Consider the following 26,036-nt stretch of genomic DNA (forward strand, 5'->3'; position numbering starts at 1 on the left):
GCCCTAACGGGTTTCTGTTCTAGTCAGTGCCTCACTGGCTGACGTTTTATACATTGGTTAATCGAGATAACTTGCACCTAGCGGGGGAACTCATACTCTGCAAGCAGCATGGGGAAGATAAGCATTCCCACCTGTAGGGGGTTATTACACAAAGTAAAGGGTGGGAGATTCATTGTGGATACATGGGTTTAGTCTGATACTATCCTCTTCAGACACATCCATATCACCAGGAACCAGCTCACCTACAACCAATGCCATCTCCCTTCGAGCTTTTTGGTGTCTTGTCTGTTACCAAGTATTCTGATTATCCTGAGTTTGATATTATGTTTGAATTCCAGATGTGCAGTATTGAGAATCCTTTCAATGTCTCAGATCAGTTAATTCCACTATAACGTCAGAGTCAATGTTCCAGCGTCTTAAAAAAGCGAAAGGTACCTTGGTTGTCTCTGCTCAGTCGGACAGTTCATCCATCATTCTCTTGATTTTGGTTCCCAGAGTTTCTAAAAATTCACAAAGCTGGAGATTGGGTTTTCCAGTTTAGTTCATAGGAACAGGAATAGGCCATCTAGCTTGGTTTGATAGAGCAGGTGGGAGAAACTGTTTCCACTGACAAGGATCAGTAACCAGAGGATAGGGATTGAAGATGATTAAAGAAAGACAGATTTGAAATTATGTAGCGCCTTTCCCGATCACTGGACGTCACAATAAAATCATTATTGTAATGCCGGGTTCTGTTTCTATTATTCTCGTGTTCCCTTGAAAATTGACTAATCCCAGCCTCCCACATAAATATAGGGTCATTCAAAAATTAAAACCAAGCTAATTTATTTAATTTTTACTCACAATATTAACATCTGAAAGTGGGCTGCAGTTTATTAACGTCAACAGAAAAAGACCCTAATGAACATGGTCCAGTCCTGGATGTGATTAGCAGCAAATCCAATAACTGTAGTTAGTTGTGAACTCGCTGGTGCCTCAGAAGATGGGATAACTGAGTGAATCCCTTTCCACAAAGGGAGCAGGTGAATGGTCTCTCCCCGGTGTGAATTCGCTGGTGTGTCAGCAAGTTGGATGACCGAGTGAATCCCTTCCCACACTGGGTGCAGATGAACGGTCTCTCCCCACTGTGAAGTCGCTGGTGTTCAGTGAGTTGGGATGACCACCTGAACCCAGTCCCACACTGAGAGCACCTGAATGGTTTCTCGTCAGTGTGAACACGTTGGTGGGATCTAAATTCCCCGGAACTTCTATAGCACTTGCTGCAGTCTGGGCATTTAAAAGGTCTCATATCGGTGTGAACTCGTTGATGGGACATCAGTTCCGAGGAACTTTTGAAGCACTTCCCGCAGTCTGGACATTTAAAAGGTCTCTCCTCAATGTGAACTTGCTGGTGTGTCAGCAGGTGCGAGGATGTAGTGAATCCCTTCGCACACTTGGAGCAGGTGAATGGCCTCTCTCCCGTGTGAACTCGCCGGTGTTTCAGAAGGTCAGACGACTGCGTGAATCCCTTCCCACAGTCAGAGCAGATGAACGGCCTCTCCCCAGTGTGAACTCGCTGGTGTATCACCAGGCTAGACATCTGAGTGAATCGTTTCCCACATTTGGAGCAGATGAACGGCCTCTCCCCAGTGTGAATTCGCTCGTGACTCAACAGGTTAGCCAACTGAGTAAATCCCATCTTGCACTCGGAGCAGGTGAATGGTTTCTCCCCAGTGTGAACTCGCTGGTGCCTCAGTAAGTGAGATGACTTAGTGAATCCCTTCCCACACTCCGAGCAGGTGAATGGTCGTTCTCCAGTGTGAACACGCTGGTGCATCATCAGGGCGGATGACTTAGTGAATCCCTTCCCACACTCGGAGCAGGCGAATGGTCGCTCTCCAGCTTGAACGAGCTGGTGCATCAGTAGGTACGATGACATAGTGAATCCTTTCCCACACTCGGAGCAGGTGAATGGTCTCTCTCCAATGTGACACCGCCTATGAATTTCCAACACTCATGGGTAATTAAATCCCTTCCCACAATCCTCACACACCAACAAATTCTTCACGTTCTGATTATGCTTCAGGTCAGATCAGTCTAGTAATCAGCTGAATCATCGTTCATACACAGAACACCTGTATGGTTTCTCCCCACTGTGAACAGAGCTTTATCCTTCCATTTTCAAAATCTGATGATATTCTGGTGACATGAAATTGGGCGGTTGTCAAGCCTGATGTGATGTTGGATTTCAGTTTTGTGACTGCAAATCCTTCATCTAATCCCCTATGAAATTGACATGAAACAGAAAAAAGAGAGTTAGAGAAATGTCACAAAAACACAAAGGCAGGTTGTGAAATTGAGCTGAATGAATCTGGTAACTTGTGAGGCCGGCACAAGGAAAAAGTGACCAAGAAAACTGGATTGTTGTAAAAACCCAACTGGTTCACGACTATCTTTCAGAGAAGGGATCCAGCCACCCAGTCTTGGTTTACACAAGGCCGGTGCTTCGATGTGAGGAGGGGGAAGGTGGGCAGGGTTAAGACAGATGGGACGAGAAGAGGCGAAGGTAAGGAACTTTATATATCTACAAGCAGACAGAATCTCTCAAACCCTCAACCTCCACCATCTCGGTCGGCACGGTAGCACAGTGGTTAGCACTGTAGCTTCACAGCGCCAGGGTCCTAGGTTTGATTCCTGGGTTGGGTCACATTCTGTGCGGAGTCTGCATGTTCTCCCTGTGTCTGCGTGGGTTTCCTCTGGGTGCTCCGCTTTTCTCCCACAAGTCCTGAACGATGTTTTGTTAGGTGAATTGGACATTCTGAATTCTCCCTCTGTGTACCCGAACAGGTGAAGGAGTGTGGCGATTCGGGGATTTTCACAGTAACTTAATTACAGTGTTAATGTAAGCCTACTTGTGACACGAATAAAGATTAATTAAATTAGAAAGACCAGATTCACATGTGTATATGAACACCATCACCTCGAATTCACACACCGTCCTGACTGGACTGAGATCCAGTCCTGGATGAACAGAAATTGCCTCCATTTAAATACTGGGAACACTGAAGCCACTGTCTTCAGTCCCCGTTACAAACTCCACCCCATGCACTCCGATATCATCCCTCGCCCTTGAAACTGTCTGAGGCTGAACCAAACTTCACAACCATGTTGAAATACTTATTTCTAAATTCAACTTTGCAGGATTGTCAGGGCTGAGTTTGCTGTGGGTGTTTCTGGTGTCTACGTCTATGCCTGGTGGCTAGCCCTGTTTCATATCTTTTTATTCACTTTGGAGCACTTGGATACAACAAAGGGGTTTCCTCCACCATTTCAAAAAACACTAAGAGTCAGCCAGATTGCTTTGGATCTAGAGTCACATGTTCGGCAGGCAAGGTGAGGGCAGCAGATTTTTTTGCTAAATAGCATGGCTGAACCAGATGGCTTTTAATGATCATTAACAATGGTTCCTTGTTCACCATTGGACTTTCAATTTCAAACTTTTATTAAATTCAAATTTCACCTCCTGCCCTAGTGGGATCCAAACCTGGGTCCCAAGAGCATTATCCTGGGTCCCCAGACCATTACCCTGGGTTCACCCCAAGATGACCTACCAACCACATATCGGTGCTATCTCCAAGAATGGGCTTCCATCTGTGTTAGAAAATACTTCTTGATATCCTCATGGATCATACAATCATAGAATCTATAATGCAGAAGGAAGCAATTTGGCCCATTGAGTCTGCACCCGGCCCTTGGAAAGAGCACCCTAGTTACGCCTCCACCCAGTAACCAGTAGTCCCACAGAAACCTTTTGGTCACGAAGGGGCAATTTAGCATGACCAATCCACCAAACCTGCACATCTTTGGACTATGGGAGGAAACTGGAGCACCCGGAGGAAACCCACAGACCCAGGGAGAAAGTGCAAACTCCACACAGTCGCCCGAGGCCGGAACTGAATCCGGGTCCCTGGAGCTGTGAGGCAGCAGTGATAACCACTGTGCCACCGTGCCGCCCACATGGGATGATAGGGATTGTGGGTTTGGAAGGTGATGTCAAAGAAAACTTGGTGAGTTCCTGCAGTGCATCTTATAGGTGGTACACATGGCTGCTGCAGTTCGACAATGGTGGAGGGATGGAATGTTTGTGGAAGAGTAGCAGTCAAGCGGACTGCTTTGTCCTGGATTGTATCAAGCTTCCTGAGAGTTGTTGGAACTGCACTCATCCAGGAAAGTGAAAAATTTCCACTACACTCCTGACTTGTCCTGGTAGATGCTGGACAGGCTTTGGGGAGTCAGGTGAATTACTCACCGTAGGACTCCTATCTTTTGATTGCTCTGGTAGCCACAGTATTTATAAGGCTAGTCCAGTTTAGTTTTTGGTCAATAGTAACTTGAGGATGTTGATAGTGGGAAACTCAGTGATGGTAAAGTCATTGAATGTCATGGGGCATTGGTTAGACCCCCTCTTGTTGGAGATGGTCATTTCCTGCACTTGTGTATTGTGACTGTTTCTTGCCTGCATATTGTACAGGTCTTGCTGCATTTGTAAAATTGAATGAGAAAGATTTTGTTAGGGGAGATCATGTCTTATGATTGCAACAGACTTTTTCAAGGAAGTTACAAGTGGGATTGATGAGGGTAATGCAGTGGCTATCATCCACATTGAGTTCAGTAAGACATTTGACAAGGTCCCACATGGCACACTGATCAGAAAAATGAGATCCCATGGGATACAGGAGAAGGTGGCAGGCTGGATCCAAAATTGGTTCCGTGACAGGAAACAAAGCGTAATGGCCAATGGATGTTTTTGCGAATGGAAAGTGGTTTCCAATGGTGTTCCACAGGGCTCAGAGCTGGGCTCTTGCTGTTTGTTGTATATATTAATGATTTAGACCTAAATGTGGGAGGCATGATTGGAATATTTGTAGATGACATATAAATTGAGCATTTAGCAAATAGTGAAGAGGATAAACATAGACTCCAGAATGTTATCAATGGTTTGGTTGAGTGGACAAAGAAGTGGTGAAGGAATTCAACCCAGAAAAGTGTGAGGCAATAAATTTGGGGAGGGCAAACAAAGCAAAGGAATACTCAATAAACAGGAAGATATTGAGAGGGTTTGAGAGTAAGAAACCTTGAAGTGCAGGTTTACAGGCCTGCATCTGAAATGCTGTAACCTGAGCAGGTGCTGGAAAACGGGAACAAAATTAACGAGTTTCTTATTTCTCTTTTTTGGTCGAAGCAGACCTGATGGGCTGAATGGACCCGTTCTGTACCGTGTCCTTTGTATGATTCCAGATTGAAGAACATTTCCCTCAAAAAATATGGCGGCCACACATGCGCACTGCTAAACATTGCTCACTGGAAACATGGCGGTTCTGAACTCGGGTCTGTAACTGGGGGGGAAAAAAGTTTCCCCGTCCAGTGCAAAGGGGACCCGAGAATTGCTTTTTCGGGAGCCGTAGTTGACACAACATGTTTCCAAAGTCTTTCCGCCCGCCCATCGGATCCATCTCCCTCTCCTCTCCCTTCATTTTACCCACTTACTGAATCCGCATCAGATTAACTTCTCTCCACCGCCATTACTCCCACTGCGCATGCTCCACTCCCAGCCTGGCATGTCACTCCGATTGGCTGGAGGATCAGTCGCTCCCATTCGGTCATCCAGTGCCCTCTCTCCTCCTATTGGTCCAGAGCTGACTTCAATCAGCCAGGTATTGTGACGTTTTACATGGTCATGATGTGGAGATGCCGGCGTTGGAGTCGGGTGGGCACAGTAACAAGTCTCACAACAGGATTATTTAGAATCACTAGCTTTCGGAGCACAGCTCCTTCATCAAGTGCAGACTTCACCAGGTCACCTGATGAAGGAGCTGCGCTCAGAAAGCTAGTGATTCCAAATAAACCTTTTGGACTTTAACCTGGTGTTGGAAGGTTTCAAATGGTGAGAGCAGCCACAGACTCAGCCTGACTTGCTGATTCTTGGTAGCATTTTCTATCCAGCCTGGAAACTTTGTGTTTCAAATTGATACTGCTACAAATCCCACCCCAAAACAGAAAATGTTGGAAACACTCAGGAGGTCACAGTAATTATTGGGATTGTTCGTGTTGTGTATTTTTATTTATCCCAGTGTTCATAGAACCATTGAATGCCTGCAGTGCAGAAGGTGGCTATTCGGCCCATCAAATCTGCACCGACCATATCGCGCTGACCCCACTTAACGTTTAGACACTAAGGGGCAATTTAGAGTGGCCAATCCACCTTACCTGCACATCTTCAGACTGTGGGAGGGAACCAGAGCCCTTAGAGGAAACCCACACAGACACAGAGAACAAATCCATACCGTCGCCTGAGGTCGGAATTGAACCCAGCCTGGTGCTGTGAGACAGCAGTGCTAACCAGTGTGCCACTGTACGCCTATACCCCCCCGCCCCCCCCCCCCCCCCCCCAGACACTCAGAATAAATAAACAGGGAGTAGCTGGAAATTCGCTGCAAGATCGTCTTTGTCTGGAGATCAAATGTCTGTTGTATAATTGTCCCAGGGCTCCTGGGAACTCATCCATCTACTAAACTGTGCTGACTTTAACTGATATATTTTAAACAGGTTTATTTTAAATGCATAACACCTGTCTTAAAGCTCAGGATAGTCACAAAACAAATTAAATCTTCACAGAATAACTTTGATGTTGTGGCCATTTCGGAGACATGGATAGAGCAGGGACAGGAATGGTTGTTGCAGGTGCCGAGGTTTAGATATTTCAGTAAGCTCAGGGAAGGTGGTAAAAGAGGGGGAGGGGTGGCATTGTTAGTCAAGGACAGGATTACGGTGGCAGAAAGGCCGTTTGATGAGGACTCGTCTACTGAGGTAGTATGGACTGAGGTTAGAAACAGAAAAGGAGGTTACCCTGTTAGGGGATTTCTATAGGCCTCCAAAAAGTTCCAGCGATGTAGAGGAAAGGATTGCAAAGATGATTCTGGATAGGAGCGAAACCAACAGGGTAGTTGGTACGGGGGACTTTAGCTTTCCAAATATTGACTGGAAACGCTATAGTTCGAGTACTTTAGATGGGTCCATTTTTGTCCAGTGTATGCAGGATGGTTTCCTGACACAGTATGTAGATAGGCCAACGAAAGGCGAGGCAAATCAGATTTGGTACTGGGTAACGAACCAGGACAGGTGTTAGATTTGGAGGTAAGTGAGCACTTTGGTGATAGTGACCACAATTCGATTACGTTTACTTTAGTGATGGAAAGGGATAGGTATATACCGCAGGGCAAGAGTTATATCTGGGGGAAAGGCAATTATGATGCGATGAGGCAAGACTTAGGATGCATTGGATGGAGAGGAAAACTGCAGGGGATGGGCACAATGGAAATCTGGAGCTTGTTCAAGGAACAGCTACTGCGTGTCCTTGATAAGTATGTACCTGTCAGGCAGGGAGGAAGTGGTCGAGCAAGGGAACCGTGGTTTACTAAAGCAGTCAAAACACTTTTCAAGAGGAAGAAGGAGGATTATGTAAAGGTGAGTCATGAAGGTTCAGTTAGGGTGCTCAAGAGTTACAAGTTAGCTAGGAAGGACCTAAAGAGAGAGCTAAGAAGAGCCAGGAGGGGACACGAGAAGCCTTTGGCAGGTAGGATCAAGGATAACCCTAAAGCTTTCTATAGATATGTCAGGGATAAACGAAGGACTAGGGTAAGAGTCGGGCCAGTCAAGGACAGTATTGGGAAGTTGTGCTTGGAGTCCGAGGAGATAGGAGAGGTGCTAAATGAATATTTTTCATCAGTACTCACACAGGAAAAAGACAATGTTGTCGAGGAGAATACTGAAATTCAGGCTACTAGACGAGAAGGACTTGAGGTTCATAAGGAGGAGGTGTTAGCAATTCTGGAAAGTGAAAACAGATAAGTCCCCTGGGCCGGATGGGATTTATCCTAGGATTCTCTGGGAAGCTAGGGAGGAGATTGCTGAGCCTTTGGTTTTGATCTTTAAGTCATCTTTGTCTACAGGAATAGTGCCAGAAGACTGGATAGCAAATGTTGTCCCCTTGTTCAAGAAGGGGAGTAGAGACAACCCCGGTAACTATAGACCAGTGAGCCTTACTTCTGTTGTGGGCAAAATCTTGGAAAAGTTGATAAGAGATAGGGTGTTTAATCATCTGGAAAGGAATAATTTGATTAGAGCTCGTCCAACACGGTTTTATGAATGATAGGTCGTGCCTCACAAGCCTTGTGGAGTTCTTTAAGGTGACCAAACAGGTGGATGAGGGTAAAGCAGTTGATGTGGTGTATATGGACTCCAGTAAAGCGTTTGATAAGGTTCCCCACGGTAGGCTACTGTAGAAAATACGGAGGCATGGGATTCAGGGAGATTTAGCAGTTTGGATCAGAAATTGGCTAGCTGGAAGAAAACAAAGGGTAGTGGTTGATGGGAAGTGTTCAGACTGGAGTCCAGTTCTTGTGGTGTACCACAAGGATCTGTTTTGGGGCCACTGCTGTTTGTCATTTTTATAAATGACCTGGAGGAGGGCGTAGAATGATGGGTGAGTAACTTTGCAGATGTCACTAAAGTCGGTGGAGTTGTGGACAGTGCGGAAGGATGTTACAAATTACAGAGGGACATAGATAAGCTGCAGCGCTGGGCTGAGACGTGGCAAATGGAGTTTAATGCAGAAAAGTGTGAGGTGATTCATTTTGGAAGGAATAACAGGAAGACAGAGTACTGGGCTAATGGTAAGATTCTTGGCAGTGTGGATGAGCAGAGAAATCTCGGTGTCCATGTACATAGATCCCTGAAAGTTGCCACTCAGGTTGAGAGGGTTGTTCAGAAGGCGTGCGGTGTGTTAGCATTTATTGGTGGAGGGATTGAGTTTCGGAGCCATGAGGTCATGTTGCAGCTGTACAAAACTCTGGTGCGGCCGAGAATTGAGGGGAGATAGATATGACAGATGTCAGAGGTAGGTTCTTTACTCAGAGAGTAGTAAGGGCGTGGATTGCCCTGCCTGCAACAGTAATGGACTCGCCAACACTAAGGACATTCAAATGGTCATTGGATAGACATATGGACGATAAGGGAATAGTGTAGATGGGCTTTAGCGTGGTTTGACAGGTCGGCGCAACATCGAGGGCCGAAGGGCCTGTACTGTGCTGTAATGTTCTATATTCTATAATTACCAGAGTCATTGTCAGACTGGAAACTTAAATCTTAATTTCACTCTCAGTCAGGAACATATCACAGTTTGACATCAATCTCTGATTTGACAACACCCGTTTATAGCATTCACCATTTTTCTTCCTATCTCTTAACACAGCTGTAATGGAGTCTTCTGTTCCTTGTCTCGGAGCTCTGAACCATGGCAGAGTGTGGCTGGGACACATTTCGTACACACCTCAGGATTAACCCAAGCGGGGTGAAGAGACATAAGAAAGACTAAAGTGCTGTTTGTCCCTCTCAGTGTGACAAGGCTGACTTTCTGTTCCTTTCTGAGCTGCAGCCAGCTGATGTCAAACACTCAGATAGGAAAGACAAAAATCGACAATATGTTTAAAACAAAGCTCTTTTTTTTTTTGCACAATGATCCAGAATATTCAACTCCAGCCCAGTTACAGGGGTTATTAAAAACAGCAGAAACAAATCTAGCTGTCTGAATAAACATGGGTCAGTCCTGGATGTGACCAGCAGCAGCTGTAACAGCAAAAACCAATTCCTGCAGTTACTTGTGAACTCACTGGTGTCTCAGTGGGTGAGATGACTGAATGAATATCTGCCCATTCGCAGAGCGGATGAACAGCCTCCCCACAGTGGGAATGTATTTTTGTGTCAGCAGATCCGTTTTAGTTTTAAATCGCTGCTCACGGACAGAACTTTGAGGTTTCTTATCAGTGTGACCAAGTTGTATTGTGGTTAGATGACTGGGGTGAATTCTTTCCACACACGGAACAATGTGAATGCGTTAGTGGACACTTGAGTTCACAGGTTCAGCTGAACCCAGACCCACAATGATAGAACTTGTCAATGTGAATGTTTAAAAAAAATATTTTTAAAAATTAATTCAGAGTACCCAATTCTTTTTTTTTCCGAATTAAGGGCCAATTTAGTGTGGCCAATCCACCTACACTGTACACAGGGAGAATGTGCAAACTCCACATGGATAGTGACCTGGGGCCGGGATCGAACCCGGGTCCTTGGCACTGTGAGGCAGCAGTGCTAACCACTGTGCCACCGTGCAGCTCCATCAATGTGAATATGTTGATATACGTCAGCTCCACAGAACATTTATAACACTTCCCACAATCCAGACATTTAAAAGATCTCCCATCAGTGTGAACTGGCTGATGTGTCAACGGATTGGATAAATCAGTGAATCCCTTCCCACACTATGACTCTATGACATGGAGCAGGTGAATGGCCTCTCCCTGGTGTGAACTCACTGATGTTACAGCAGGATGGACAATTGCCTGGACTTCTTCCTGCAATGAGAGCAGATGAATGAAGTAGAACTGGAGTGAAGGTGCTGGTGAACCATGAGTGAATCTGGGTTTTCAAACCTCTTGTCACAGTCTTAGCATTTAACCCCCCTCTCTCCAGTCTGAACTCGCTGTGTGTGTGGAGGCTGGTTGGAGAAATATGGGAATTCAGCACTCGGGGTAGGTGTGAGTTTGGAGACGGTTTGGTCCAGTGGGCTAATAGCAGGGTCAGAAACAGCAGAGACAGCTGATCGCATTGTCTCAATCTTAGTGACAAAGAAGCTTATTGTTGAAGGTGAGATTGAGGGGACAGGGGAGAGGGACAGCCCATCAAAAGCAACAGTGAAATACAATTACTGCACACATTTGTGAACCTACTGGTGTCTCAGTGAATTGGATGAACAAGTGAATTCCCACATTCGGAGCAGGTGAATGATCTATCTCCAGGGTGAACTGGCTGATGTTTAGTGAGGTCAGGTGATCTCTGAACCCAGTCCTACAGTGAGAGCACCTGAATAGTCCCTTGTCAGTATTTTCTCATTCCTTAGGAGATGTGGATGTCACTGTAAAGTTCAGCTATTATTGTGCAAGCCACAATTTCTCATGAACTGAGTGGTTTGCGTGCCATTTCAGAGGGCATTTAAGAGTCAATTACATTGTTATGGGTCTGGAGTCACATGTAGCACAGACTGGTAAGGATGGATTATTCCCTTCAGGACTTCAGTGAACCAGATGGGTTTTAATGCTAATGGTTCCATAGTCGTTAGACTTTTCTTACCATGTTTTTATGAAATTCCAGAGTATTACCCTGGCTGTCTGGATTACTTACCCAGTGACAATCCCACTACGTCACTGACCTCCATTAAAGTCAACCACATTGCTGTGGGTCTGGAATCAGGAGTAAGCCAGACCAGGTATGAATGGCAGGTTTTCCCTGAAAGGACATCTGTGAATCAGATTTTGTTAACTTAATTTAAATTCTCCAAACTGCCATGAAATTTGAACTCTTGTCCCCAGAACATTATCCTGGGCCACTGGGTTTATAGTCCAGTGCTTTCACTATTATGCCATTGTCTCTGTCACAGTGTGAGCATGTTGATGGGTTGTCAGGTTCCCGGCACTTTTATAGCACCTACCGCAGTCAGGGCATTTAAAAGGTTTCACATCGCTGTGAACTCGCTGGTGTCTCAGCAGGGTGGATGACTGAGTGAATCCCTTCCCACACTGGGAGCAGGTGAAAGGTCTCTCGTCAGTGTGAAGTCGCTGGTGTCTCAGCAGATATCGTGACTGAGTGAATCCCTTCCCACACTCGGAGCAGTTAAATACACTGCCCTTGTTGTGAACTTGCTGGTGTCTCAGCAGGGTGGATGACTGAATGAATCCCTTCCCACACTCTGAACAGGTGAACGGCCTCTCCCCAGTGTGAGTGCGCTGGTGTACAGTGAGGTCACCTGATTGCCTGAACGCAATCCCACAGTGCGAACACTTGAATGGTCTATCATCAGTGTGAGTGCGCTGGTGTACAGTGAGGGCAGACGAAGTCTTGAACCCACTCCCACAGTAGTTGCACATGTACGGTCTCTCGTCGGTGTGAACACGTTGATGGGACATCAGTTCCCTGGAACTTTTACAGCACTTTCCACAATCTGGACATTTAAAAGGTCTCTCATCAGTGTGAACTCGCTTGTGTGACAGCAGCTGAGATGACTGAGTAAATCTCTTCCCACACTTGGGGCAGGTAAACGGTCTCTCCCCAGTGTGAACTCGTTGGTGTTTCAGCAGGTTGGACGACCGAGTGAATCCTTTCCCACACTCGGAGCAAGTGAATGGTCTCTCCCCGGTGTGACTTCTCTGGTGTCTCTGCAAGTTGGATAACTCAGTAAATCCAGTACCGCACAGGGAGCAGGTGAACGGCCTCTCCCCAGTATGAATTCGTTGATGCACAGTGAATTGAGATGATTGCCTGAACCCAGACCCACAGTGAGAGCACTTGAATGGTCTCTCGTCAGTGTGAATACGTTGATGGGAGATCAGTTCCCCGGAGCTTTTATAGCACTTCCCACAGTCTGGACACTGAAAAGGTCTCTCACCACTGTGAACCCGTTGGTGTCTCAGCAGGTGGGATAATTGAGTGAATCCCTTCTCACACTCAGAGCAACTGAACGGCCTTACCCCAGAATGACTACGTTGATGCTTTTCTAGGTCAGATGGGTACTTGAATCTCTTCCCACAATCTGCACATTTCCACCGTTTCTCTTCAGTGTGACTGCATTTATGTTCTGACCAGCCAGATGATTGGTTGAAGCCTTGCCCACACACAGAACACATGTACAGTTTCTCCACACAATGAACAGTTCTTTTTCCTTCCATGTTCAAACGCTTATGATATTCAGATTATGGTAAATTGGCCGACCCTGTCAGATCCAGCGGTGTTGTCAGGTTTCAGTTTACCAACTGCAAATCCTCCCCTGTGAAACTGATTTGAAACAGAAATAAGGGTGTAAGAGAGAAGCCACAAAAACACAAAATGAGGTTGTGAAATTGAGTTGAATGAATCTGGTAATGTGGGAGGCCAGCACTAGGACAAAGTGACCATGGAAGTGAAGGACAGAGATTTCATATATCTATAACACAATAAAACCCTTGATGGAATCGCCCAATTCCCCCTCCCCCACTCCCTAGAAGGATTAGGGTAGCAGGGGAATGTGAGGCACACATTGTCCTGACTTGTCTGAAATCAAGTACTGTTGAAGGAGAAATTCTCTCTACTTGCATATTAGGATGACTGAAAGCCTAGTCTTCAGCCCCCACTACAAACTCTACTCTCTAGCCACTGACTCCATCCGTGGGCAGAATGGTAGCACAGTGGGTTGCACTGTTGCTTCACAGCTCCAGGGTCCCAGGTTCGATTCCTGGCTTGGGTCACTGTCTGTGTGGAGGTTTGCTCCAGGTGCTCTGGTTTCCTAACACACGTCCTGAAGAATGTGCTTGTTAGGTAATTGGACATTCTGAATTCTCCCTCTGTGTGCCTGAACAGGCGCTGGTGATTAGGGGCTTTTCATAGTCACTTCATTGCAGTGTTAATATGAGCCTACTTGTGACAATAAAGATTTATCCCTCTGGGAAACGTGTGATGCTGAAACAAATTATTCACAATTTTGGTGTCACAACTGACCTGAGGATGAGCCTAAAATTCCATATCACATCATCACCTCAGTAACATCACCCGAGTCCCCCCACTCAGCTCAACGGTTGCTGAAACTCTCATCCATTCCTTTGTTAACTCAGACTGAACTATCCTAACACACTCCTAGCTGGCCTCCCACATTCTACCTTCCTATAATGTTGAAGTTATCCAAAACTGCTGTCCATGTGTTCATTCACACCAGGTTTTGTTCACCCATCACCCCATGTTCACTGACCAACAATGGTTTCTGGTTAAATATTGAAATTTTAAAATTCTGATCCTTGTTTTCCCTCCATGATTGTGACTATCCCTATCGCAGTAATTTCACCCAGCCACACACCCTCCAAGATCTCGACACTCTCCTGCCTCTTGAAATTTCCTGATTTTAATCACGATTGGTGAGCATTCTTCGATTTCTCTGGGCCACAAGCTCTGGAATTTCCTCCTTAAACCTCTCTACCTCACTTTCCTCCTCTAAGGTTGCCTTTTTGATCACATGCCCTAATTTGGGAGTTTGGGAGTTTAACCACAGATTTTATCTCCTGATGTGACTCAGTGTCAAATGTTTGTAACATTTCTGTGAAATCACAGAATTTACAGTGCAGAAGGAGGCCATCCGGCACACTGAGTCTGCAGTGGCCCTTGGAAAGAGCACCCTACTTAAGCCCACACCCCGTAACCCCACCGAACCTTTTTGGACACTAAGGCCAATTTAGCACAGCCAATCCAACTAACCTGTACATCTTTGGGCTGAGCAAAGAAACCAGAGCACCTGGAGGAAACCCACGCAGATGCGGGGAGAAAGTGCAAACTCCACACAGACATTCACCCGAGGCCGGAATTGAACCCGGGTCCCTGGAGCTGTGAGGCAGCAGTGCTAACCACTGTGCCACCGTGCTGCCCCAAGTCCTATGACTTGGAAAATTTCATTATGTTCAAGGTACATTGTCAAAGGTACGCTGACTTGAAATATATCGTTATTCTGCCTCACTCTGTCATTGAAGAGACTGAAGAACATTGCCCCCAATTAACACGGAGACTGCACATTCTCTCTGACGTCCACTGCCCCTCATAAAGACGGCGCTTACGCAAATGCCCAGCTGCACATTGTGCGCTGGAAACATGGCAGCCGTTAACTCGGGTCTTAACCATGAAAAACCGACAACTACGCTCAGTGCAACCGGGGGACGGGGAAGTTCGTTTTCGGGGTTTGCCGTTTCAACAACAAGTTTGCAAGACCTCTCCGCTACCCCGCCGGATCCATGGTTCCTTCTTTACGCCTTTTTAACCCACATACCCATTGCATTCCAGTCTCTCCATCACTATTACTCTCACTGCGCATGCTCCACTCCCAGCCCGGCACCGTTCCTCATTCACTCCGATTGGTTGGAGGACCTGCCGTTCATCCAGACCAGACCCCTCTCGTTCTATTGGTCCGGAGCTGCCGTCAATCAGCCGGGCATTGAGACGGGTTGAAATGGTGAGAGCGGCCACAGACTCAGTCTGACTTGCTGATTATTGGCAGCATTTCTCTGTTTGGGAGTTTAACCACAGATTTTATCACAGAATTACAATGCTATTGTAGGCTATTCGGCCCATCGAGTCTGTGCCGGCCCTTTGAAAGAGCGCTCTACTCAAGCCCACACCTTATCCCCGAACCCAGTAACTCCACCCAACCTTCTTGGACACGAAGGGCAATTTAGCATAACCAATTCACCTAACCCACACATCTTTGGACTGTGGGAGGAAATCGGAGCACCAGAGGAAACCCACGTGGACTGTGGGAGGAAACCAGAGCACCCAGAGAAAACCCATGCAGACAAGCTCTGGAATTTCCTCCTTAAACCTCTCTACTTCACTTTCTTCCTTTAAGATAGTCCTTTTGGTCACGAGAACGTGCAGACTCCGCACAGACAGTGGCCCAAGCCTGGAATCGAACCTGGGACCCTGGAGCTGTGAAGCAAGAGTGCTAACCACTGAGCTACCATGCTGCTCTTGAAGCGCTGCCCTCGTGTTCGAGCTCGAGACATCAGTTCCAGACCCTGCTAGTCCGGTTTGGACTGTTTTCTAGCTTTTGGGCTTGGTGCAAGGTTCTGCTGCTCTTCTGTCTGTCTGCTGCCTCTTCGAGCATGTGTTTCTTGCTATATCGGTCTGACTGTGTGGAGACGAAGGAGTGAAGGAAGGAATGATGTGGAGATGCCGGCGTTGGACTGGGGTGAGCACAGTACGAAGTCTTACAACACCAGGTTAAAGTCCAACAGGTTTGTTTCGATGTCACTAGCTTTCGGAGCGCTGCTCCTTCCTCAGGTGAATGAAGAGGTCTGTTCCAGAAACACATATATAGACAAATTCAAAGATGCCAAACAATGCTTGGAATGCGAGCATTAGCAGGTGATTAAATCTTTACAGATCCAGAGATGGGGTAACCCCAGGTTAAAGAGGTGTGAATTATCTCAAGCCAGGACAGTTGGTAGGATTTCGCAGGCCAGATGGTGGGGGATGAATGTAATGTGACATGAATCCCAGGTCCCGGTTGAGGCTGCACTCATGTGTGCGGAACTTGGCTATAAGTTTCTGCTCGGCGATTCTGCGTTGTCGCAGGTCCTGAAGGCCGCCTTGGAGAACGCTTACCCGGAGATCAGAGGCTGAATGCCCTTGACTGCTGAAGTGTTCCCCGACTGGAAGGGAACATTCCTGCCTGGTGATTGTTGCGCGATGTCCGTTCATTCGTTGTCGCAGCGTCTGCATGGTCTCGCCAATGTACCACGCTTCGGGACATCCTTTCCTGCAGCGTATGAGGTAGACAACGTTGGCCGAGTCGCAGGAGTATGTACCGCGTACCTGGTGGGTGGTGTTCTCACGTGTAATAGTGGTATCCATGTCGATGATCTGGCACGTCTTGCAGAGATTGCCTTGACAGGGTTGTCTGTTACGCTCCTCTGTGTACCCAACAGACATCTACAGACGTTGAAAGATGCCATTGTACGAACGGGATATGGCACTCGACTCATCGATCGACAGTTCCAACGCGCCACAGCGAAAAACCGGACCGACCTCCTCAGAAGACAAACATGGGACACAACCGACAGAATACCCTTCGTCGTCCAGTACTTCCCCGGAGCGGAGAAACTATGTCATCTTCTTCACAGCCTTCAACACGTCATTGATGACGATGAACATCTTGCCAAGGTCATCCCCACACCCCCACTACTTGCCTTCAAACAACCGCGCAACCTCAAACGAACCATTGTTTGCAGCAAACTACCCAGTCTTCAGAACAGTGACCACGACACCACACAACCCTGTCATGGCAATCTCTGCAAGACGTGCCAGATCATCGACATGGATACCACTATTACACGTGAGAACACCACCCACCAGGTACGCGGTACATACTCGTGCGACTCGGCCAACGTTGTCTACCTCATACGCAGCAGGAAAGGATGTCCCGAAGCGTGGTACATTGGCGAGACCATGCAGACGCTGCGACAACGAATGAACGGACATCGCGCAACAATCACCAGGCAGGAATGTTCCCTTCCAGTCGGGGAACACTTCAGCAGTCAAGGGCATTCAGCCTCTGATCTCCGGGTAAGCGTTCTCCAAGGCGGCCTTCAGGACCCGCGACAATGCAGAATCGCCGAGCAGAAACTTATAGCCAAGTTCCGCACACATGAGTGCGGCCTCAACCGGGATCTGGGATTCATGTCACATTACATTCATCCCCCACCATCTGGCCTGCGAAATCCTACCAACTGTCCTGGCTTGAGACAATTCACACCTCTTTAACCTGGGGTTACCCCATCTCTGGATCTGTAAAGATTTAATCACCTGCTAATGCTTGCATTCCAAGCATTGTTTGGCATCTTTGAATTTGTCTATATATGTGTTTCTGGAACAGACCTCTTCATTCACCTGAGGAAGGAGCAGCGCTCCGAAAGCTAGTGACATCGAAACAAACCTGTTGGACTTTAACCTGGTGTTGTAAGACTTCGTACTGAAGGAAGGAAGAAAGGGAGAGGCAGATGTGTCGGGGAACACTGATCCAGTGTGACCCCAAAACAACCTTCTGGAGATGCTGCAACTCCCATTTCAAAGCGGAACATGTTGGAAATACTTAGCAGGTGGATTGACTGCTGCTGCCGCCTTTTTCCCATGCCACGGACTTTGGACTGGGAGGTGTCAGGTGACTTGATGCTATGCTGCAGGAGCGGATGGGCAACGGCTCGATTCAGTTGTGCACATCAGGTCATATCAGGATACCTTGTGAACTATTGGTGACCTGTGTTCATGGCTATGTGCTGCTCCCGGTTTGGGAGCTGTGTAAATTGCTGCTGTTTTATGTTGCTACTTGGTTTAATTTTAAGTTTGGTAGTTGTATGGGGTCTGCATATGAGGATATTCATAATATTTTTAGTGTCACAATGTAGACTTAGATTAACACTGCAGTGAAGTTACTGTGAAAATCCCTCATGGCACCTTTTTGGGTACACAGAGGGTGAATTCAGAATGTACAATTCGCCTAACAAGCACATCGTTTGGCACTTGTGGGAGGAAACTGGAGCACCCGGAGGAAACCCATGCAGACACAGAAAGAACGTGCAGATTCCGCACAGACACAGACTACAGCAGGGAGATAAATCACTTGGTTGCATGGTGTACCGAAAATAACCTCTCTCTAAATGTTGGAAAGACCAAGGAAGTGATCATCGACTTGAGGAAGTGTAACACATCACACACTCCTGTCTGCATCAATGGCGCTGAAGTGGAGATGGTCGATAGCTTTAAGTTCCTGGGGGGCACCATCAACAACAGTCTGTCTTGGTCCACTCACGTTGATGCAACAGACAAGAAAGCCCAACAATGTCTCTATTTCCTACGGAAGCTAAATAAATTTGGCATGTATGCATCGACTCTCACAAACTTCTATAGATGTGCGATAGAGAGCATCCTATCCGACAGTATCACAGCTTGGTAGGGCAACTGCTCGGTCCAAGATCGCAAGAAACTGCAGAGTGTGGTGAACTCAGCCCAACGCATTACACATGCTTGCCACCTTCATTGATTCTGTATACACGTCCTGCTGCCTCAGAAAGGCAGACGGCATTGTCAGAGACCCCTCACACCCACGCTTTTCCCTCTTCCAGACTCTTCCGTCAGGCAGAAGATACAGAAGTCTGAAGACCTGCACATCCAGACATAGGAACAGCTTCTTCCCCACAGCTACAAGACTCCTCAACGACTCCCCCTTGGACTGATCTGTTCCCTTTAGGAACACTATTCACGATGCCCAATGCTGCTCTTGCTCATCTATTTGCTTTGTTTGGCCCCTTGTTCGGCACTGTAACTAATCACTGTTTGTCGACGTACCGGTCGAATCTGGGTCCTCGGCACTGTGAGGCAGCAGTGCTAACCACTGCAGCAACATGCCACCAGGGATTCCTTGGTTTTAAAATTAAAGATTGAAATCCACCTCAAAGGTATAAATCCCAGCAACTGTCCAGCCACACTATAAGACCATAAGAAATATGAGCAGAATTAGGTCACTCGGCCCATCGAGTCTGCTCCACGATTCAATCATGGCTGATATTTTCTCATCCCCATTCTCCTGCCTTCTCCCCATAACCCCTGATCCCCTTTGCCTTTATAATACACAAGTTATAAAGGCAAAGGTTAAAAAGAAATAAAAGAAATACACAAAGGAAACCAAGTTAAAACTTGAGGATCCACCCCATAATTAACCGATGTGGATTAATATCGGGAATAGATACCAGCACGTTCTTAATAAATTCCGTGTCATCCCAATTTGGTGCATATACATTGACCAAAACCACTGGCTCGCCCGTTAAAATCCCACAAACGAGTACGTGTTTCCCTCCTGAATCCACCAAAATATTAGCCACTCAAAAGGTCACTCTCCTATTGATCAGCATTGTGGCCCCCCGTGTACAAGCATCAAATCTCGAATGAAACACTTGCCCCTTCCATGCTTTCCGCAGCCTTGTGTGATCCCTAATTCATAAATGGGTCTCCTGTAAAAACAATTATGTCTGCTTTCCAAATTTTAAGGTGGGCAAACACCAAGAGCTTTAACTGGGTCCATTTACTCCCCTCACATTCCATGTAACCAACCTAACCGGGGGCTTCTGGACCCCCCCTCTTTCCTAGGATCAGCCAAATCACTTGTTCCCCGATGTAATCCAATAGGACCCCAGCTTGCACCAGCTCCAGGCTCACCCAAGAATACTGCCACTACGCCCATCAACCAAATCCAAAACAAACAAACCTTTTTTAAAGTGTGCTTCTTGAAGAGATTTTAATTGATAACAGAGTGTACAATATCAACATTAAAAAAGGGATGTTACAGAGTGCGATATTAGAGAAAAAAAAAAACAGCAGAGGGCAAAGACGAAACATACCAAAGGGAGACCCATGAATTCAGGTGGTGCAGATATATGGTTGTGTCCCCTTAAGATAAGCCTATTCCTTCCTTCCACCCCTTCCTCTCTTTTTTCGTTGACTGTTACACTCCCCCCCCCCCCCCCCCCCACCACACACCCCCACCACCCCCCACCCCCACCTTCTGTCCTCTGAGGGAGGCAAAGGATACGGTGGCTGCCCCTACCCCAGAAAGAGCTCTGGCTGATCTGATACCCCAAAGACAACCACTAGTGGACATTGCTCCACCCTCACCCTCAAAACCTTAGACATGGCCTCAAAGAAGGTCATCCAGTAACTGACAAGCCTGGTGCAAGGTCAGAGCATGTGGGTCTGGTTGGCCGGGCTTCCCTGGCACCATTCACATTTGTCCTCCACCTCCGGGTACAGCACACTCATTCTTGTTCTGGTTAAGTGTGCCCTGTGCACCACGTCTAGCTGCGTAAAACAAAGGAATCTTCATCGACAGCAGACTAACCCCACCCCAACCTCTCCGCATCCCAGCCCCACCTCCCCAAACACTAAACAGACAACCCAGCAAAATCCAAAGGTTCCCATCCCACAAGCACAAACAAAGCAAAACCAACAAACCTAGGCTTGGTGCCTTAAAAAACAAAAGACCCTCCTCCCCCTCACACCACCCCACCCCCCAACCCCGCCCAGGTAACCAGCTGCAGCCGTCTCCCCCGCTCCACTCCTGTTAACTATCATAACAGCTCGCAGGGTTGGGTGGCACGGTGGCGCAGTGGATAGTACTGCTGGCTCATGACACCGAGGACCCACTTTAGATGCTGGCCTTGGGTGCAGTTTGCACGTTTCTTTGCAAAGTCATTTATATTCTCTGGTAATAGTCCTTGTCCCTGAAGATAACCCGAAGATGAGCCAGGTACACCACCCAAAATTGCACTTTGTCCTTGGAGGGCGCCTCATGGTCTTATTGAACGCTATCCGCCTTCTTGCCAGCTCTGCCCTAATGTCCTGATATATTCTGATGGGATAGCCCTCCCATCTACATTCTTGAGTGTCCTTCGCACAACTCCTTGTCCAAGTTACCCATGAAATTGCACTACAATCGCCCGTGGTGACTCACCCGATCTGGGCTCCTGCCTCTGATCAGTTGGCCTGGTCCACTACAGGAGGGTTCGGAATGAACCCCTCCCGCCTCAACTTTCCAAACATTCTCGACACATACTCAGTTAGACTTGTACCTGCTAGGCACTCTGGCAGCCCAACAATCCATAAATTCCGGCAGCCGGAGCAATTCTCCATGTCGTCGATCTTGACATTTAATACCCTCTGCCACTCCGTCAGCATCGCCACCTCCGCCTCTAACGAGACAATCCAATCGCTATGATCCGTGAGCGCCTCCTCCACCTTCCTAATTTCATTCGCGTACCTCCAGCCGCTGTTCCACCCTGTCCAAAGTTTCATGAATGGTGCATGGCCTTTGTCATGCCCACAGCCAGCGTTTGCCAGTTTCATGAACTCCCTCGTTAAGAAGTCCACCAACGGTCTTCGGGGTTTCAGACCAGCCAGATCTATTCCTGGGGAGGAGGGCGGACGCCCTTGCCTTTGCCTCCCTGATCGCCTGCCGTAGAATCCTGTTCAGCTGGCAGTCAGCAGCACCACCCAAAGCTGCCGACTGGCTGTCCGACCTCTTGGAATCTCTCCAAATGGAGAAAATTAAATTCGCCACCCAAGGGTCAGATGACGGCTTCCACAGAACGTGGGAGCCATTCATGCAATTGTTCCAGGATCCTGTTTGTGGCCAACGAACTAGCGGAAGAATAACCAGGTAGCCAAGAATCAGGGTAAAGTAGCCAAAGCATGAGAGGGAGAGATAGACCGGGAGAGGGTGGAGGGGGACAGTTAAACCTAAGAGGAAAGAAAGGCGAACCACAGAAAGGGGGGGGGGGTGAGAGGGAAGAGACAGGGAACAAGAGAGGAGAACCAGGGAGGTGGGGGGGTGGCAGGGAAATGAGAGCCGGAAGAAGGCACGGGATACAATAACGAGCTTGGCATCTCCAGGAGCAGGGAACGAGGAGAAGAAAGACGAAAGACGGGAGGAACGGCAGAAGTGAAGGTGAGCGCGAGATCCATCCAGGAGAAGCAAGCGACAACACCAACACCAAACCCATTCGAGTATTGCCCACTGTAACTGTTTCTCCGGCACCCGAATATATATTTACCTCCCCAGCCTACCTATGTGTTGCAAATAATTTTGCCAGGTGTACAGAGTTGCTGCTGGTGAGCTGGGGCACAATACCCTACCAGTTATTCTATTTTATTTTAAAAATGATTTACTATTTTATTTTCTTTGGTATGTTTGGGTGTGCACTTCGCTTCTATATATGTATATATATATATGTTTCTTATCCTGTGTACATACCGGTAAATATACTTTGTTCAAAAACCCAATAAAAAACATTTATAAAAAAAAAGAAGTCCACCAACTTCTTGATCATCCACTGTGGAAGGGAAATTAACATAAACCAAATTCGAAGCATGCTGGGAAATGCTTGACTATAGTTCAACACTGCCTTTGGACTAAAATAAGTAGGTCAGGTAACATAAATGAAAAACTGCTTAATATTCTGGTCTTGGCCTTATCATGAAGCCACATTGTCCTCCGAAAGATAGCGAAATGTGTACTCAAGTTGTTTTTAGCCAAGGGCAAGAACATACGTCCTATGTATTTCATCTTACGTACTTTCCAAGGTCTATTTAATATAAACATGCCTGTTTACTTCAAGTTGTTATTTCTGACTATAAAAAATGCTGTATTCAATCGAATCTCAGAGTGCAGTGCACTGGCTTTTGTAGCTGGAACATTCTCTCCCCGCAGACATGGGGAGAATGTGTAAACTCTCCACGGACAGTGATCCGGGGCTGGGAAAATCCCGGTTTCTTGGCGCCTTGAGGCTGCAAAATTTCCTACAATTCTAACCTTTCCTGGTTTTAAGAAAAGGTCAGGGAGGTGAAGGATGACATTTGTTTCCCCTGCACCCATGCAGCCTGACTTCCTGAGTTTTCCAGCATTTTTTCCTTTCACCGCGGATGTCTGATAGACTTTTGATGGCAACAGAAGGATCTTTTGTTGACCACCCTACTTGGAGCAGTTGTCTCCATAGCTTAATGGTTATAACAGTGATCTTAAACTTTGCTATCAGGTGGAATGTCGGAACGTGATGAGAAACGCTCTTGTTTGGAACAATACATGTAATGTGAGAAAATAGGAGTGGTGATGGTCAAAGAGACTTGGGTGTTTTTGGACAAGAAATGCAAAACATTAACATGGAGGTGCAGCAAACGATTAGGAATTGTTATGGGTGAGGCGTTTTCAGAACCCCAAAATGTATCATGGAGTTCAACCAACCTTCCCCTTTAATGTATTTGTTGCTTTTCCTACCACACGGCTTGTTCCCTAGGTGTGGGATTACAATTATGGATACGTGGGTTTTTAAACACAAAACAATGTTTATTCCATGAACTCAACTTAACATCTTAAATAAACATTGGATCTCTTAACACCCCTTACTTCAAAGATAACTCAGAAAATATTGCAACAGTAAATAATTCCTCCAAATGTTCCTTCAAACTTCCAAGAGACTTAACACCTTTAAACAGAATCACATCACTGTTATGAGTTTAAATCACCCAAATGATCCAGGGATAGTATTTCGTGGCAGAGACCAGCTCACTGCAAACACAGACACTCCCCAAGCTCTTTTCAAACTGCAAAACTAAACACTGCAAAATGGCTGACCTGACCTCAGCTCCACCCACTCTCTGACATCACTGTTTTCTTAAAGGTACATTGCTTAAACATCCATGTCTTAAAGGCGAATGGCAAAGAAGAATAAAGAAGCTTTACTACAATTCTGGCTAGTTTTGTTGAGACCAGGTCCGGAATACTGCGGGCAGATTTGGTCTCCACATTTAAGGATGGATTTACTTGTATTGGAGACAATACAGTGAAGGTTCACTAGATTCCTATGATGAGAGACTGACAAAACTGCGCTGAAATTCTCAGGAGTTTAGAAGAATGAGAAGCGATCTTATTGAAACCTATACAATTCTGAGTGGATTGGATAGGGTGGATGCTGAGAGATTGTTTCCACTGGTCGAGTAATCTTTTAAAAAAAAATTAGAGTACCCAATTCATTTTTTTCCAATTAAGGGGCAATTTAGCGTGGCCAATCCACCTACCCTGCACATCTTTGCATTGTGGGGGCGAAACCCATGCAAACATGGGGAGAATGTGCAAACTCCACATGGACAGTGACCCAGAGCCGGGATCGAACTTGGGACATCGGCGCCATGAGGCAGCAGTGCTAACCACTGCACCCCCGTGCTGCCCCTCTGGTCGGGTAATTTAAAATACGGGGCAGAATCTCAGGATAAGGCTGAATATTAAGGATTGAGAGAGAAATTACTTCACTCAAAGGGTGTCTTTGGAAATCACTACCCCAGACGGTTTGGATGCTCCATCATTGAGCACATAATTTCAGGTTCCGATAAACAGGTTGCTACTCTGCAGAGAATTGATGGATATGTGAAGCAGGTGGGAAAATGGAGATGAAACCCAAGATCAGCTATGATAGTATTGAATGGCGGAGCAGGCTCGAGTAGTCTTCTCCTGCTGCTATTTCTTGTGTTCACAGTAATTCATGTAATAAAAACAGAAAGTTGGACTTCCGGTGGCGGCTATGAGGGAGTGAGTCGCACATTCGGTGGCTCTCACTCTGGCTGGCTTTTTGGACCTGGTTTCCCGACTTTTCGGAACTTTTGAGCGCTAGAAAAGACGGCCACAAAGTTGCTGATTGAAGTGTGCGGAGCTGGATTGAAACAAAGAAGAGCAGAAAGCAGCTAAAGCAGGAAAAGAAGGGACAGAGACAAAATGGTGTGGGAGCTGACCCGGGACCAAAAGTGGCTGACCGGACCACGGACCAGATGATCCAAGCAGCGCTGGACAATATGCTGCAGGTCATAAAAGGAAGTTTTGAAGACATGAAGCGGGATAACTTAGAACCGCTGCAGAAAGTGGAGGAGCAAGTGAACCAAAGGCTAGAGGCCCAGGACAAAAAGGTCAAGGAGCTGGAGCAAGTGGTGGAGGAACAGGCGGATACACAAATGATCGTTGCAATAGAAATAGATGGTTTGAAGGAGCGACAGAGAAGGCTGCTTGACAGAATTGAAGACCTGGAAAACAGAGCCCGCAGACAAAATTTGAGAATTATTGGCCTCCCAGAGGGGGCTGAAAGAGCGGATACCATGACGTTTGTGGCAGACTTGTTGCAGCAGCTGATGGGGGCTAACTCCTTTCCACGACCGCTGGAGCTGGACAGGGCACACAGGGTGCAGGTGAGGCAACCGCAACCGGGGCCACCCCCTAACGTAGTGGTCAGGTTCCACAGGTTCACAGACAAGGAGTGGGTCCTTCAGTGGGCAAAGAGTACGAAGAGCTGTACATGGAACAACAATGTCCTGCGCATTTACCAAGACCTAAGTCAGGAGGTGGCCAGGTGGCGAGCAGCCTTTAAAAGAATTAAAGAGATTTTGTTGAAAAAGCACGTGAAGTTCAGACTGCTTTTCCCGGCGCGGCTTTGGGTCACGCACCAGAGCCAGCATTACTACTTTATGGACCCCGATGAGGCGATGGAGTTCGCAAAGGATCAGGCACTGGTGCCGAACTGAGGGACCATGGGCCAAAGTCAGAGTCTGAGTATTATTGTTTGTGGGACTTCTAGTTTTCTTGGATTGACTTTATATTTTTTGTTGCTTCACAGGTACTTTGTAGTTGCTTTTTTCTGTTTTCGCTGCCTATGTGTACAATGGGCGAGGGGGGGGGGGGGTATCATTTTGCTTTTTCTTTGTGTTTTTCTAATTTTGGAGCTTCCAACGTAACAGAAATTTGGCTGGGAAGCAATGGGGGTTAAAGGTATTGGATGTAGGGGGGTGACGCG

At 46.9% G+C, this 26,036-nt stretch overlaps 2 protein-coding genes across 2 annotated transcripts; both read right to left on the reverse strand.

The window, feature by feature from the left end:
• Positions 1–808: 808 nt before the first annotated feature.
• On the reverse strand, positions 809–5,582 carry LOC140420814 (uncharacterized). Its single transcript, XM_072504867.1, has 2 exons — positions 5,527–5,582; positions 809–2,262 (listed from the first exon to the last, which is right to left on the reverse strand). Exon 2 carries the CDS (start codon positions 1,916–1,918, stop codon positions 953–955), a length of 966 nt encoding a protein of 321 aa, XP_072360968.1. The 5' UTR covers positions 1,919–2,262; positions 5,527–5,582; the 3' UTR covers positions 809–952.
• A 3,296-nt stretch (positions 5,583–8,878) lies between these two features.
• On the reverse strand, positions 8,879–14,966 carry LOC140420818 (uncharacterized). The gene is made up of 2 exons (XM_072504870.1): positions 14,930–14,966; positions 8,879–12,921 (listed from the first exon to the last, which is right to left on the reverse strand). The coding sequence occupies exon 2, from the start codon at positions 12,813–12,815 to the stop codon at positions 11,508–11,510; it is 1,308 nt and encodes a 435-aa protein (XP_072360971.1). The 5' UTR covers positions 12,816–12,921; positions 14,930–14,966; the 3' UTR covers positions 8,879–11,507.
• Positions 14,967–26,036: the final 11,070 nt, after the last annotated feature.

This window comes from Scyliorhinus torazame, chromosome 5, assembly GCF_047496885.1.
Source record: "Scyliorhinus torazame isolate Kashiwa2021f chromosome 5, sScyTor2.1, whole genome shotgun sequence".
Taxonomy (NCBI): domain Eukaryota; kingdom Metazoa; phylum Chordata; class Chondrichthyes; order Carcharhiniformes; family Scyliorhinidae; genus Scyliorhinus; species Scyliorhinus torazame.